This window comes from Cololabis saira, chromosome 10, assembly GCF_033807715.1.
Source record: "Cololabis saira isolate AMF1-May2022 chromosome 10, fColSai1.1, whole genome shotgun sequence".
NCBI classification, from domain to species: Eukaryota; Metazoa; Chordata; class Actinopteri; order Beloniformes; family Belonidae; genus Cololabis; species Cololabis saira.
This window is the reverse complement of record NC_084596.1, coordinates 28,709,978-28,726,819: the sequence shown is the minus strand read 5'-3', so window position 1 is coordinate 28,726,819 and position 16,842 is coordinate 28,709,978. Positions and strand designations below refer to the sequence as shown.

At 40.5% G+C, this 16,842-nt stretch overlaps 1 protein-coding gene across 3 annotated transcripts in view; it reads left to right on the top strand.

Annotated features, from left to right (window-relative positions):
- Positions 1-16,842, top strand: part of greb1l (GREB1 like retinoic acid receptor coactivator) — a 57,713-nt gene that overhangs the window by 26,397 nt on the left and 14,474 nt on the right. For 2 of the 3 annotated variants that reach the window (XM_061732405.1, XM_061732404.1), the window contains 15 exons: positions 848-959; positions 4,616-4,775; positions 5,048-5,206; positions 5,371-5,547; positions 5,678-5,854; positions 6,921-7,043; positions 7,527-7,649; positions 10,440-10,577; positions 10,670-10,795; positions 13,804-13,941; positions 14,096-14,281; positions 14,407-14,706; positions 14,827-14,955; positions 15,245-15,379; positions 16,583-16,783. In XM_061732405.1, the coding sequence (XP_061588389.1) occupies positions 4,619-4,775; positions 5,048-5,206; positions 5,371-5,547; positions 5,678-5,854; positions 6,921-7,043; positions 7,527-7,649; positions 10,440-10,577; positions 10,670-10,795; positions 13,804-13,941; positions 14,096-14,281; positions 14,407-14,706; positions 14,827-14,955; positions 15,245-15,379; positions 16,583-16,783 (2,269 nt within the window). In that variant the 5' untranslated portion in view covers positions 848-959; positions 4,616-4,618. Of the gene's footprint in view, positions 1-847; positions 960-4,615; positions 4,776-5,044; positions 5,207-5,370; positions 5,548-5,677; positions 5,855-6,920; positions 7,044-7,526; positions 7,650-10,439; positions 10,578-10,669; positions 10,796-13,803; positions 13,942-14,095; positions 14,282-14,406; positions 14,707-14,826; positions 14,956-15,244; positions 15,380-16,582; positions 16,784-16,842 lie in introns of all 3 variants that reach the window. The other variant, XM_061732403.1, reaches the window with a different exon arrangement.

Here is a 16,842-nt window from a genome sequence, read left to right as displayed (position 1 = left end):
TCAGTAAATGCAAGTTGAACCAAGCTGTGTACACTTGCTTTTTGAAGGACTTGGACCCCAGACCGGCCAGAGGTGATGACTGGCGAGATTGTGACTGTCAATGTTTTGAAGGGAACTTTGCTTCTGTTATATCATAGTCTGAGTGGCCAGACAATACTTGGTCAAAGGGTCAAAGTAACTGCTAAATCCATTCACAGTAGAGTTAATTGTGTGTAGGGAGTGCTACTGCAAACTAAAACGCCCCTGTGTTTTATGAAAAATAGCCCTCTGGTCATGGTGGCATCATATAACGCCTTTACCCCCCTCCCTCACAGTAGTGAGTACTTGTCTCAAAGTTTTAGCTGCACTTAATGTTTGAGTGTCCATAAGTGCCCCCATTCATTTTGTGCACGAGCCTGCTCTTTGAACTATGGTGACCTTTTTTACTGAACTATACGTTGCAGGAGTGTTTTTGGCTTTCCACTATTGCACATTACAGTGGCACTGGTTCAGTCCAGTTACACTCAGCATAAATAAGTGAGGGCTACGCTGATTTTTTTTGTTTTTTCTGATACAAGCATAAACTAAATGAACTACCCATGAACCCAATTATAAGTTATTACATTGATGTATTTCCCTATTATCTTGTTTTTTTGAACAATTTTCTTCAGTTACATTCCAGCAATCTGCCTCCATCTGTCATTTTGAAAAAGAAGTTTTTGAAAAAAATGGGTTGTTTTAATGATTCCTTGTAACATGAACATGTATTAGGGATCAGTTGAAAGTATGGCTTCTTTGAGAAAACTTAGTTTCATTGCATGGCTGACAGTGAACTAATCAGAGATCTCCCTGCTCTCCCCCCCTACAGGCCTTGCAGCAACAAATGACAAGTCTTTGCTGATTGTTTCTGCTGAGTGGTAAAGATCCAGCATGTAGCAGAAGTAAACAAGTCCCCTCACACCTGGGAGCAGTACAACTTTGTAAGTTATCTTTGTTTTTCTAATGATGTGCTAACACAAGGGCAGAGCTCTGTGTCTGTGTTCTCATATTTTCTCCACCTTGGCCTTCTCAAATCCCCTGACCTGGGGTCACATTCATGCAATCTGTTGATGCCACCCAGGAGCTGCGGGATGGCCTTGACTGACCATCTGACTGCCCACCCTTCACCAGCGTGCACACCCGCTTTTCAGCCATTTGTCTTTGAACGTTAAACTGCTTCTTCCCACTGGTGACTGCTCATTATGTTTGATCATCCATCAAGAAGATTGCAGTTGCTGACTGATCTGAAAAACCCCCGCTACTACCGCTGACCTTAGCAACCACTTGAATCACACCTCAGAAACATCCACTGTGCGACCTCTGCCACAGTCACGCTTTGTTTTAAAGTTACACAGGTGATAAAAGGTCAGCCCACGTGTTCACCTCTGCTCCACGGCAGGTTAATGACAAATCAGTCCATTGGGGTTTGAGGTTTAGCCAGGTGAAGACACCTCTGTTTTCCTCCACCTGAAGAGCCGGGAGTCATATGCAATTTCCCTCAGGCTGTCTCTTTCTCTTTTTTCACCTTTTCCATCTTTGTTTCTCTGTGTAGTCACCTTCCTCAATCAGTTAAGCAAGAAGTACTGTAGCTTCATTCTGTTAAGCTGCTTATCTCTAGCCCCTTTCACACAGCCAGTTCGAGGCGGGAACGTTGCGCCTTTAAGCCGCCTCGCTGTTCTGTGTGAAAGTCACGGAGGCGGAATGGGGGGGCCAAGTGGCCCCACCAATAAGCCGGCAGCGGAGGTAGTCACAGAGCCGAAACGGGGTCTGTGTGAATGACACAGCCGGCATGCCGGGGCCAGCCGGGGCCAGCGCTGACGCTGTCGTCACGCCTCTGATTGCGGAACGCCGGCATGCTGTGTGAATTTACAGACGGGAGCGGCGTTATGCCGGCGTTGTATGGTTCTGTGTGAACCAACAAAGGCGGCGTATTGGCAGGACTTCTTTACACCAATATTGCGGAATCTCTGTGTGAAAGGGGCTTCTGTGACAGCACAGTCCGGCGCTGTTAATCTTGTCTTTTGTCTGGATTGGTCAGATTCCTCCCCAAGGAACGTCGTTAAGTAAACACGAGGACTGGAACCTGTCCAGGCGTTTTTGCAAAATGAGACCTGGGAGGAGAAAATCCATCTCCAATTCGGTTCCCACCCAGCTTATTATTGACGAAATAAGAAAGGTTAAGGGTGTCTGTATGGCTAGCTCCTCACATCTGTAAATATTAACACAGAGAGTGTTGAATAGTACTTATAACACTGAATAGTTGATTTTCTAAGTATGTAAATGTTAAATTGCCACATAGAATTCTAATCTAAAATGTATTCACACATTTTAGTTGGTCAGAGTTGAAACAATTTCACTGAAACATTTGTTCAATACGGATTTTATCAAGTAGAAATGCAATTAAACAGCTGGCAAACAGCAAGTCTTAGCTTTTATAAATCAGTACTTAATGCTCAGCTCAAGTTTAGTTCACTTACATAATGTACAACAGCTGTAGGAGATCTCACTTAGATCCTAATGAGGAGCTTAAGCTTTTCCCAAACAGTTGAAGATTTCAACCTGGGCTCCCACTTGGCTGCTGTGATGTTTACCACAACACTGGTCCGCACCAGTCAAATGTAGTCCAAGGACAAACAAAAAAGAGGCATTTCAGGTCAAACTTGTGTGTTGGGACAGCAGCCAAACCCCCTTCTATGATCTTTCTCTGCTCCTCATCTCTCTTTGAAAGCTCGCCTGATGTTGTATTTTCACGAACTGGAATAAACCCAACATGACATGGGAGTTAAGAGCAGGAATCTCCACTGGAGCATGGCTGTTAGTTCATGCCTCTTTTTTTCTTTCACCGCATTTGGATGGCCTTCTGTTTCTGACGGTCCTTCACCTACTCTTTTCTTGAAAGGCCACGTGCTCGGCCCTCTGTCCAGCTGCCACCTGCCAGCAGAAAGCTTGCCAGACGCAGGCCCATGCGGCCCTGACCCCGGCAGATGTCTTGGAGTGGACACTGAGGTGGAGGGGTGTGGGGGGCAGGCAGAATGACACAAGCAGACAGAAGGAGAGACAAGATAAAAAAATAATAAAACAAAAAAAAATTGGGAAAAAAAGGCATTGGCCTTGGACATTATATTGTGACTGACATAGATTGTGTGTGTGTATGCCTGTGTGTGTGTTTGTGTGTGTGTGCCATGGGGCTCTACTGAATCAACTAATAAAGGAAACACTTCTTTTTTTTCTCGATGATTGACTGATAACATGTTTAGTATGTGCATTGTTCATTTTTATGCCTCAAAGTCAATCTTGTTACTAATCTTTGTTATATTTAAGAGTGAAAAAGTACCAACATGAATAAATTAGAAAGTACTGTAAACTTTTTTATAAAAATGGCGACATCATGTAATCAAAATGGCATACGAAGGGTTAAAGTAATTTAAATAGTTCAAATTTTGATAGTTTTTATTATGACTGAAGTTGACTGAAAGACTTGAGAAAAACAAAAGAAACAGTTTTTGGGAAAATCCTTTTTTTGTCGTCTAATGACCTGAAAAGGTAGTAAATTTATTCCCAGTGCATTTTTGACTTTTATAAGAATAATTTAAATTTCAACATTTTTCAAGAAAAAAACAATATTTGTGCAGAAACAAACAAACAAAACAAACATCCCATATGAATAGTACTACCAAAATGTTGGCAAAAAATTAAAGGAAAAAAAACAATGCTATTAAGATTAAATTGCAGAAAGTTGTAATGTTAAAAGTGTTTTTTTTTTTTTATTTAAAATTGTTTTAAATTTCAAATTATGTCAGTTTGCCGTTTGCTTATGAATGAATCATGTCTGCAACATGTTTTGGTCAAAACACTAAAGAGATACTGCACAGCTGCTCTCTTTTCAGCATGTTTTTGCAGAGTTGTTCTTAGCAGCTGGTTTCAGGGGGTGGAGTCTGCCACTCGACTTGACTCCACCCTTTCCTTCTGTGGAGTATGCCTCCTTTGAAGTTAAAGATGTTAAAGATCTACTTGGAACAGCATATGCAGAATGTTGGGACATCGGGTTGTGATAAAGATGGGGAGGCTGGATAATTCTACTCTAATCTGAGGTCTGATTTACTGTGAGATGTCACAGTACCCTGCAAATCTGAACTGCTCATTGAAGACTCGTTTTCAGAGATTAGTTTTTTGAGTTGATGGTGACTTCAAACACTCAAATGAATAGTCTCAAATGCAGAAAATTAGATTTTTTTTTCATAACGATGTCCCCTTTAAACTCAGTTATCTTTTTCTCGTCAGTTACATTACAAATGGTTTATGTTACTTGTCTGTGCCAAACATATAGTTTTCATATAAGACTGAATGTCCCATTTTTATTTAATGCTGAATTTATTCATATGAAATTGTACATAAACATAACACTTGACCCACACTGATCAAATCCTCTGAAAAATACAGCTAAAAACATTTAAAAATAGAAATGCCTGTTGCTGATTCACCGACTGCTTGGTCTTGTCATTATTAAAGGAGGAACAAATTGATGAGCCGAGATAAACGGGATCATGACTGTATGCTGGCTCGTCGTCACGCTGCCCTTCTTTCTCTGCTCCCTCAGATAATGGGGAATTCGTATGCTGGGCAGCTGAAATCTGCTCGATTTGAGGAGGCCCTCCACAACTCGATAGAGGCGTCGCTGCGCTCCAGCAGCGGAGATCCGCAGCCCATCTTCACGCAGCTCTACCTGGAGCCGGAGTCGTATCCTGGTAACATGGAAGGTAAGACAGGGACTTCACAGTGTTTTTTTCTGAGGTGTTGATGTTGATTTTTTGATTTCTAGTCAACTTTGCTCAAATATTAATTCTAAAGATTTTTGTTTTGCCTTGACCTGTTCAGCAATAACGAAGAGTCTTGATGACTCTTCCCTAATTTAATGTTGTTCCTTGTTATTAAATGTTAAATACAATTTAAAAGGAATTATTGAGTTCATAATTCTGTTATCTAATAATTGCTCTTAAAAAAAAATGACACAAAGTAATCTGTCCAGTAGATGTGAAGTCAAAAGCTCACATAACGGCGCCTGAGTTTACGAACGGTCACTCCTCCAACGATCCGGAGGAGCTGGAGGATGACGACGACTCGGACAGCAGCAGTCCTCCGCTTCCCTATCTGCATACTCCTGCGCCAGATGGCTGCTGCACGCTGGACGGTATAAAGAGAGAAACTTTTCCGAAGCATGGTCAGGGGAAAATATTTGTTAAGATTAAATGATTACAGATGATAAACTTTGACTGCATAACCTTTACGTGAAATCTTTGAATATCACATCAGATTCTTGCTCTGACAATAAAAAAAAACAACCTCTTGTTTTAGGATTTTGTCAAGCTGGAAAGGACCTCCGCCTGGTCTCCATAGCAACAGATCCCATCGAAGTCCCAGCAGGCTTTGAGCTGATCGGTGCCAAGTCCCCCAGTGTCCCTGAGCACATTTTGGTGTGTGCCGTGGACCGCCGCTTTTTGCCTGATGAGAATGGGAAGAATGCACTTTTAGGTCAGTCTGCTCTCATTTTGAGTTTGTGGTGAATGGATATATTCTGCTGCCTGTGCTCAGCACTGTAAATACTTGTTTGATATGCGTGGAAAATAATGAAATAATTCTGTCGTTGTGGCATTAATTCCAGGTTTTTCAGGAAACTGTGTTGGCTGTGGTGAGAAGGGTTTCAGATACTTCACTGAGTTTTCAAATCACATCAATCTGAAGTTATCCACCCAGCCCAAGAAGCAGAAGCACTTAAAATACTACCTGGTGAAGAATTCTCAGGGTGCTCTGTGCAAAGGACCCCTTATCTGCTGGAAAGGTTAATAAGACTTTGCAAAATCCAGATTTTATAAATCTACATATTGTGGCCTGCAAAGGTTTGGGTAACCCTTAAAATCTCTCTCTTGTTAGCATTGTTTTAACTTCATACTATCCTATTTTCATTCAGTGTTGCAGCTTGTAAATCCCTTTTGTTGCCAGTTAAGTCTCAGCTCGACTGTACATTGGTTTGTAGTCTGTTCACAAATTTTTCATGATGTTTAGGTACCTGGCAAATGCTTCTGCTTGATGCTCTTGAAGTAGTTCAATGTAAATGATGTGATATTTCTCTGACAATTCCCTGAATTTTATCAGAAGGCATTCCTCCTTCTAACAGTAAAAGGTTCCTGTGCAATCGGGTGCAACCACAACACAAGGTCAAAATATTATCAAACTATCTTGATTTCCAAATTGCACGCAGCCTTATTTAGATGTGCAATTTTTTTTGTAATAATGTAGTTTTTTGTTTTTCAATTTGCTGGCTTATACTTTAGAGTAGTATTTGTGAAAGTATACATATATAGAATAACATTTCCTACAGACAGGGCATGTAAATAAAGATCTAATTCCTGCAGGTCATTTGCAGTCAACAGGATTTTAATTTGCTGAAGGCCCAGAAAGGTTCCTTGATCTGGGCTCTGACTATTCCTGTTCTCTGCTCAGGAGAAGAAAAAAACAGCTTTAAAATATCTTTTCAATCCTTTATAACCTCTCCTTTTGTGGGTGCTGTGCTAGAAACCAAATGCCTGATTGTTGGGATATAAAGAAGTCACTGCATTTACCTGGTTTTTCCTTAAGATGACCCAGAATGAACCATTAAAGTCAGACGAGTTAGTAAACATACAGAATAGGCGCTGTTAGTCGAAATGCTGCAAAGACTTCATTTTTAGGTACATGCTTTTTGGGGATCCTTTAACCTTCAACATACTTGATAATACCGAAAACTTGGGGCAGGATAACCAAACCTTTGTATGGCACTGTATGTATATTAAACCCTTAATTTATTCTCTGCTGATGTCGCATACTTTGCATAACGGTCTTTGTGATCCCTCTCTTTGTGTTCTCAGACAGTAAAAGCCGTCAGTTTTCCAGCAGTGCATCGACATCCAAACCAAGTTCGTCCTCCTCTCTGAGCGGCAAGGAAAACGGAGGCACCAGTGGGCACAGCTCCTCTCCCTTTTCCCTCTCAGGTGATGCAAGTTTTCAGCAAAAGTGTACCTGTAACATGGCTCATGCTGATAGGATTTCACCTGTAATTCACATAAACACGAAGGTGAAATTATGAACACTTTAAGGTTTATTAGTCTAAAGCCTGAGAGAAGTTCAAATATGTGTTAGATTCTTCGCTTCACCTCCTAGTAAAGTCACAATCTAGGCACCAGGAGGCAGCTGCGTTGCAGTGCACGACTATGACCCCGAGTGACGTCCCCCTCAACGACTAATCCTTAACATCAACCACTCCTTAATCTGCTCCGAATGGCTGTCTATCATGTGGTGATTCCTGAATAGCACGCTTATATCTTGTTCTTGTGCAGCTGCAACGTATAAAGACTGCTTGTGTTTGACATTTACTTGAAGGCCAAAGACAACCAAACAATCAGTCCGTTGGAGACAGTGTGTGTACGTAAGTACTACGTGTGGTGATGAAATTGTGCTTTTGTTTTCATCTTTAGATTCTCCACCCAGCAGGACAGTACAAGCATCCTCTGTCTTTTTTGGCAGCCAGGACCTTGGGAGAGACTGTAGTTTCCTCAAACCTCTGGCCTCCACTCCTGGAATCAAGACTCTACCAATAGGTGAAGATTTATTAAAAAAAAATTTAGTGCCTGAAATAATGGATAGGCTCACTCTTATTTAGTACCATGTGCAAGAATCTAGATGCTAATAAGTTTGCACCTTTTATGAAAGTGAAAGCAACCTTGTCCTCATGCTGAATCCCGTTGCTTAGATACCTGATTTTCTTTGTTGTATGAACTGCAGTATGGGGATGATGGCGTTGTGGCTGACCATGGAGCAAAGATTAACCTTTGCTATGACCTGCTTGGATATACGTGTACACTCTAACGCCGATGCACACATAAACACTCTCTTGCGTTCGTGGGGCGATCAATATTGGAGGATGAATTGCTGTAATGACTTTTTAAGGCCTTGCTACCCATTAGACTCTGTACAAGGTTGCACTATTGACAAGCAAAGGCTACACATAACGATCAGTGTTGTAGGGTCTTGCACATACTGAATATTAGACAGGAAAATCCCCTATCGTAACAGGCGTATATCAATGGAAAATCAATAACCCTCTGCTATTGCTTACCCATTTTTATTAATTGCCTTTTCTTAATTTTTATGCTCTGTTCATAATTTATTAATTACATTTTTTTCTTTTCTTAGTGATACTATATGTTTAAAATGTCAGTGTTTGATAGAGTTGGCTTGTTGACATTGTTGGTACAGACTCGAAATACCTTGATAATATCTTAGAAATCAGGAAGGAAGATGCAGGTGCAGACAGAGGGGGAGGAGGAATTGTGTAGTGTTTTATTAATGAATGCATAAAACAGGCAAGGGCTTGGAACAAGATACTAAAAACCTGGAGCACTTAGCTGAATGCGTTAAGACTTCTCCGGAGCTGGTACTTTTAGGCTCATGAAGAGGTCATGTCAGGTGAGATTTTGAGAATGGAGGTAGGGTGCGGATTGAAAGGCAGAAGGACAGTTACCAGCAGTCAGTACGTTTACATGCATTAACAGAAAGTCGAATTGAAGCTCTTGAGATCAAGCTTTTAGCACTAGATAATGAGGTCCTAATTCCAGTTATTCCGGCCTGTATAAGCAACCCACCGAGCCGAGGTGGTGACTGCCCCGGGACTCCCCCTTCAGGGAGTGACGACACAGCGAAAGCCAGAATATCAACACAGTAGAAGAAGAAGACGAACAACAAAGAAAGAACCGGAAGAACGCCAATGCCAAAGTGCATGTGGCGCCACCTTAGCATTGCAAAGTCGAACGGACTTTACTCAATAATCGATTGTCTTCTCGCGCATGTATACTTGGATTTCTCAGAAACTCCAGTTTAATCCTTAACTAGATTGTTGCCAATAGCGTGATTTAGATGCATGTAACTGCACTGACTGTCAACTGAAATAGTAGGCAGTCCAGAAATGGAAATGTGGCTCCTTATTTGACTTGAGGGGTAGTTCTCTGTATCTAAGGTCGTTTTCACATGTGTTGGTGCACATCCGTGGTGCACAACAGATTTCATTGTATAATTTTCAGTTAGTGCAGGTCGGGTTTACAACTGTCATTTTCACTCTAGCTAAAATACAGCACCACAACCCACAAGAAAATGGGCAATGCTGTCCTTGGTCAATATCAGTCTTGGCAGAGTGTCATGTTTCTATGACAACCAGCCCGAATTGATGAGCTGAAAAACATGGGCACACAAACTACACATTTTGACCCACAGTGTCACACTGCCTTTAAACGTACTATAAGGTTCTTCACACATGTACTCCACTTCATCTGTGTTTTGCACGCCATATTTTATCTTCAAATAGAAATGGGTTTGGGTTCTTATGTTTGCCTAGAGTGGTGCAAATAAACAAATCAAACTATTTGTTTATTTGCACCACTCTAGGCAAACTATGCAGTCTGTAAATGGTATGTGACTGACTGTGTCTGGGAGTCGCTTGTCTGTGACTGGTAGAATTACTTGCTTTTGTCATGTTTGTTTATGTGCTCCTTCACAACCCACAATGTACTACCACAGATAAGTACTGGTACTGGACAGTACTGGACAGACTGTCCGTGAATTCACCAAATAATCAAAATTAACTGTGGCTTCCAGTTCCTTAAGCTAATTCACAGCAGAGGAGCTGCAGAGCTGCCAGCTTAAGTTTTGAAGCAGAATGTCCCGTTTCGGGTGCCTATTTCTTTGCTAAACTGATAATGGCTAGCCATTGGTTAAGCTGACTGCCAATCAAAAGTCTACAACCCATATTATGATAAAATAGATTGCGTTATATGAATTCACACGAATGGGCTGTAACCCACCCAGGCTGTAAGTAAGTTGGCTGCAAAGTTGGACATTTTACATGGGAGTCATGTTAAAAGTGGGAATTGACTCACTTTTTGAAGCAGCACCCAGTGATCAGTCAATTAATTACAGTTTTTGTTACTTACTCAGGAGTAACAACTGATGAAGTTGTAACAACCCATATTTTACCTCTTAATGTCAGTTTGTACTTTTTTGTGTGTTTTCTCTCTGTCACACTCTTATTCACAAATCCCTCACTCCAGATGTGATATTTAGGGCAGCAGTCGGAGGACGGGGTGGCCGGGGAGTGGGGATATGTTAAGGTTTAGCGAACATTAATATCTCATTATCACAATATTAGAACTGGGCATTTCATAGTGAGACAAGGAAGGGTAGTGTCATCTGCTGGAGATGTGATGGACCAAGTTTATTTATTGTTGATGCATTATTGTGCCTGTTTAGCTCAAACACAGCTGCACCACAGAAGAACAAAGTGTTGGTTATTTATCATTTCAGACGACATTCCTAAAGTGTTCATGTGTGTTCTTCAGTACCCACAGCTCTCAGGGTGAATGGACCAAATAATGGCCTGGGTGTTGATGTACATCCTCCTTTGCTGAGCCCTTCCCAGGTGTCTTTAGGGCCTCCAGGACAGGGGCATCGCACAGCGGATCTAGGAGACAGTCCAGGTAGCAACCATCTTTTCAAGTTTTCAAGTTGTTATTTACCCCCCCACCCCCCCATCTATTTTAACATAGTCTCGTTTCTGTTCGATGTTCAGTGTCATCTGCTATGAACTCTGGTCCTCCAAAGAAGCGCCATCGCAGCTGGCACCCCAGCTCAATGGTGCCAGTCCCACCTACGGCTGTTCCTGTGCCAGCCATTCGTCCTATAATTTGTTCTCCAGGTTTGTTCTCCCGCATCCATGTTAAAATTAGCCAAGATTTAAATTGTCCCTGCTGTGTCATGTGTAGCCTTTTAAGCAAATTTCACTTTATGTGTGTCTGTGAGCTTGTCTGTGCAGAGGGGTGCTTGTCCTCTTTTGGAAGCACAGACTTTTGTTTTTGTCTTTCCGTTACACCCCTTTCTCATCCCTCTGGTGTGGAAATGAATATTTCTGTGAGGTCTCTCATATTCTTGGGTATTTATGGATGATTCACTCAATGTTGCCATGGTGATCGAGCAGGACAGCTTGGTGCAGAAATCATTAACACTGGCATTCTTGGAGGAGCTATCGAGCCATTTTGTAATAGTAGTCATATAAAAATATACCCATTATTTAAAATACTAAAGAAAACATTGCATTGTATAAAAACAGCAAAAGCAAATCATTATAATATAGCCTTTTCTTTACTTTGGCAAGTTTATTTCTATAGCCCGATTCAACAACAAGGTGATTCAAAGTGCTTTACAAAGACATTAAAACATAAACAAAAAGAATAATTTTTAAATTAAAAAAAAAGAAAGAAATTGATAAGGTAAGATAAAATCCATTGTTAAAATATGATTAAGTTTTGAAAAGTACCAGTGCAGATTTGAAGCTTTATTCAAATACAGCTGAAAATAGGTGTTTCTTCAATCTGGACTTAAATACACAGAGTGTTTCAGTGATCTGAGGCTTTCTGGGACTTTTTCCAGACATGTGCAGCATAGAAGCTGAATACAGCTTCTCCACGTCTGGTTCTGAGTCTGGGAACTTAATAAAAAGCTGCATCCAGATGACCTGAGGGGTCTGGAAGGTTCATACTGGACTGTGATGTGGTCCACTTTTTCGGTCATAGTGAGGACTGGAAGTTCTGAATGAGCTGCAGTTGTCTAACTGACTCATTGGGTAGACCTGTAAAGACGCTGTTACACTAATCCAGCCTACTAAAGATGAATGCATGGACTAGTTTTTCCCGGTCCTGCTGTGACATCAGATATTTTATCCTTGATATATTCTTAAGGTAATAGTAGGCTGAGTTTGTTATTGTCTTAACATGTTAAGCAGAAGAGGGCCAAGGATGGAACCTTGTGGAACTCCACATGTGATTTATGTCTGCTCAGATGTAAAGTTACCTATGTAAATAAGTAAGTATGATTTGAACCAGTTTAGTACAGTTCAAGAAAGTTCTCCAGGTGTTTGAGTAATATACTGTGGGCAACTGTCTCAAATGCAGCACTGAGATCCAGTAAAACTAAAACTGATATTTTTCCGCCATCTGTCTTCAGCCATATGTCATTAAACACTTTGGTCAGAGTAATCTCAGTGCTGTGGTGCTGTCTAAAACCTGACTGGGAGGCATTGTAGCAGTTGTTTTGGGATCAAAAGTCATTTAGCTGTTGAAAAAACGCTTTTTCAAGGACTTTACTTAAAAATGGGAGATTTGAGATGGGCCTGTAGTTGTTCATTTATGTCTTGTCAAGATTGTCTTCATTGTGTTGTTTTGAGTGGCCCTGGAAACACACCTGACATCAAGGACAAGTTCATGATTAGTAACAGGTCTGACTCTAAAATCTAAAGACCTTTTTGAAAAAAGCTGTTGGCAGGATGTTTAAACAGCAAGAGGAAGAGTTCAGCTGATTCAAGATGTCCTCCAGGTCTTTGCTGTTAATGGGTTGAAACTGTGTCATGGTGTTTAAATAAGTGTTCGGTGGACAAAGTACATATGCTGAACCTGCTGCTGATGTACCAACTGCTTGTCTGATATTTTGGATTTTGGATGTCAGGAGTTTGGCAAAGTCATTGCAGGGCACGGTGGAATGAAGTTCAGTTGCCACCGATACAGGAGGGTTTGTTACCGGTACTCTGTCAACTCTAGCAAATAAGGCCCGAGCATTATTACTGTTTTTGGTGATGATGTCAGAGAAGTAGGACTTCCTTGCATTCCTCAATTGTAAATTATAAGTAACGCAATGTTTTCAAAGTTGTGCTTTTAATATTGCAGTTGTATTTTGACCTTTTTCTTATAACTTTTTAATATGTCCACTTGGTGTTTTAAAATGCTGAAATATATATTGTAAGTAAAACTAGTACAAGTGCTGTTGATTAGGAATAGTTTATCAAAGGTTTACATTTGGAAACACATTAGTAGCTTTTCTAACGTAGTATGGTCATAGGCTCATGTAAATCAACTTGACAGCTCCTATATAGACCAGGTCTGTATTTGCGATGTACGGCAGGTGTTGTTGCATCACACACATCGCCTAGAGTGACAGTGATCATCTGCATTGGCTGCATCCAACAGGATCCAGGGGTTTCTCAAGCTAACAACAGCTAGCTGCACCACTAATGCAATAAAGTTTCCCAGAGTGTCGGCCTACCAAAACACGTCCTCAGTTATGTTTTTGAACCCCCTGATTTAGAAATCAAACACTGGATTTAATTCTCCCGCTACAATAAAACACATAGATCAATGGTATTAACTGACATACAAGGTGAAGAAGCAGAAGAAAATGCAGAGAGCTCCATACAATTAAATTCAAATTAGAAATACTTCATTAATCCCCAAAGGAAAATTGATTAATTTGTGATAAATCAATACAAGCACTGAGGGGTAGATATGAAGATAATTTTAATATTTTGAGAAATTGTAATACAAAATAAGTAAGTAGTTGCATATAAGCAAATTTAAGGCATAAACAGACTATTCTAATCACAAACAATCAAAAAATGTACTGTTATTGAACCGAAATGTGTTTGTATTTGAGGAGGTTGAATCAAAATCTGGACAAAAGGGTGAAATTTAGTTTTTTATAGAAAAATTATTTTCTCTATTTGTGTTGCGCTTCAGTGTTACTGTACTCCTGTGAATGCAGTTTAACGATCAACAAATGTTCTACTACAATATTTTCTGTCAAATGTAAAGATGAAGAGGTTAAAGCTGAAATCTATAATTATTCAAGATTTGACTTAAAATTCCTTCCGTCCTCCAGGTTCTGTCTTAGCAGTGTCGTCTCCTCAGCCGCCTGTAGCAGGTGTCATCCAGCCACAGCCTGTCAGCGCTGGAGAAACAGTCATCATCCCCGACAACTTGCTCAGCTCTTCAGGGGTCCGTCCTGTCATCCTCATTGGTAGGAGCTTTATTTCACTTCCTAAGCACGTTGCACAGAGAAACAAATATGAGTTCATATAAAAGTAAACTAGAATTTGTTTTGTCTGAATTGTTTTAGTTGTTAATTTTGGCCCTGCAAGTTTCCTTTTTACTCAAGACAGCTTTTCTTTCAGGGCATGGCACTTTACCTTATTTCTATGGGAATGTTGGCGATATCGTGGTGAGCCCCCTGCTGATCAGCTGCTATAAAAGCAGCCAGCTGACTGAAAAAACCCTGGAGACACTGGGCCTCCACAGCAGCCAGATACTCAGCGTGGAGACCACGATCCTACTCACTTTACAGTATCTTGCACGTTTAGGTGAGCTGACACACACTTTTGTGATGTAAATGAAATGTTTATACATTTATACAGGAAGAAGAGGTCACACTAAAAGACTGCTAACACAGCAACTATTCCATTTTAAACTCTCTTCTTTCCCACAGGGTCAGACCAGATTCCTCTGAGGGAGGAGCTGGAGCAGATAGTTTTGAAGGCCATGTTGTGCTGTCCTGGGAGTCCTGCCATCTCCCCGTCCCAGCTGCCATGGCTGGCTCGGATGGAAGCAAGCGTCTCTGGGGGCAGCGTCCAAGTGGTAGTTACCCACAACTCTCTGGGGGAGGGTATTTCTGAGTCCCTGCGGTCTCTCAGTGAAGTTCCTCACCATCAGCAGTGCCTGCCAACCTACGTGGTCATTATATGTGCCTCAAAAATGAGTGGCAACGAGTTCTGCGTGCTCGTTTTGGGTAAGTTACAGTCTCCCAAATGTATTTAAGTGATGATTGATTCCACTTGGAAACATTGTTTTACTGAACAAACTGTTCATGCTTTGTACTTTGGGTCTAAAACACACTTGCCTTTTTCAGGAAAATACCAAGCACGGGCCTTAGCTGAAGGCATGCTGACAACAAATGAGTTTCTGAAGGAAATCAGCTACGAACTCATCACAGGGAAAGTCAGTATCCTGGCCTCTCACTTCAAAACCACCTCTCTTGGTAGGTGTTTGCTCGTTCTATGGTGGTCTAAGAAAAACATGTTTTCAGAAAAATGTGATACTTTTAATGTTTATTGTGTTTCTGGTGGCAAGAAAGAGCAATTATTGAGAAGACTTCAAAAGGAACTTAATGATGTTTCATAGAATTAAATTATTTAAATGTTTTGTGGTACAACACACAGATGAAAATGCAGTTGAAGTTTGCTGTGTATCAGCTTTGTGCAAAACTCTTGCGCTCACTCCTCTGGCTCTCAAGTCCTTGTGTGACCATGGTGACCGGTTGTTTCCAGGGGACAATCTTGACAAGCAGCTGGTGCGATACCAACGCAGACGGAAAGGACAGGTCATCCTGCCCTTTCAGGGTGATGTCACGGACCACATCCACTCTCAGGAGGCTGCCAGCATGTCACCATCATCAGACACAGGTTAGACTGCTCCTGGGTGTCCTCGCTGTCTAAACTGATGTGTTTGCTTAATCTGTTAGTTGGCAGTGTTTTTTTTTTTTTTTTTTGTTTTGTTTAATCTGGGCCATTTTCTAAATCAATATGTTGCTGAAAACTGTGGATATACATCAGTTTTACTGACATTCGAATCACATGGGTAATTTACTGTCAACTAGATCAGGAGTTTTTATTTTTACATATATATATATATATATATATATATATATATATATATATATATATATATATATATATATATATATATATATATATATATATATATATATATATAATTTATTTATTTATTTATTTATGTATTTATTTTTTTGCTGACGAAAGGTGAATGTATATGGTGAAAAAATCTTGAAGATATAGTTCTACTTAGGAATTATTTATTAAGTTGTAGACTCTTATAGGCAGCTAAAATTCTGTCAACAATGCAAAAATAATGATCTCCTCATAAATATTCATGTTGGTAAATTTCATGTTTCACAAATGTTTGACTCTGTAGGGTTTTCCCTCAATAAATATTCTCCTTCTATATTTTAACTGATTTCCTAAAACAACTTTTATACATTTAAGTGGGTAAGGTGAAAGCCAATTTTTGCAATGCATTTCTGTGGAATACAGCCCTTTACAAGCACCTTAATTTAACAAAAAATATAATAATATAAAAAATACAATTTTGGGAGGAGTTGAATTGGACATTTGAAAATGAAATTCAAAATGTATTCATTAGTAATTTTGACGTTATTCTATTATGTGGAGAGTGGTAGTTTAGTGGCTACAGAGCCCGGAGCAAGGCCCTTAACCGTAATTGCTCACCCTGTGTTTGTTCTCTCAGACATAAGTTGCTTTGGATAAAAGCATCTGCTAAATGACAGCATGATTATTATTATTCATACATTAGATTATGCACTTGGCTTTTTGAAATACGGTCAATCTGAAACTCTCTCTGTGGAGCCATATTTTCAGGCCAGTTTAAACCCCCGGCCCTGAAACTACAGGGATTTCTGGTCAAATTTAAAACAGGGCTGATTGAATGTCAGGATGGCCTGTATGAGATTATTATTCAGAGCCAACCTGATGATACTTTAACTTCAGAGCACCGCTTTGTAATTGCAGTTACAAGGATATATTTGTTGTATAATATTGACACCAATGTCTCTGCTTGTTCTCCTGCAGCAGAGCTTCTGCATAAGGTCTTTCAGATCCATTCAGCCCAGCTGAGCGTGGCTCGGAGCCTCCTTTCTCAAGTCTGCTCCATTGCTGATTCGGGAACCAAGAACCTGGACTTGGGCCGTTTTTGCAAAGTCGATTTTCTTGTTCTGGTTCCACCATCTCATGTTCTGGTACACCAGACAGCACAGCGGATCCGACAATCAGGTAACATAAGACAAAACGTGACTTCCTGTAAGGATTTGCTTCGATCCTAAGCGATCTTT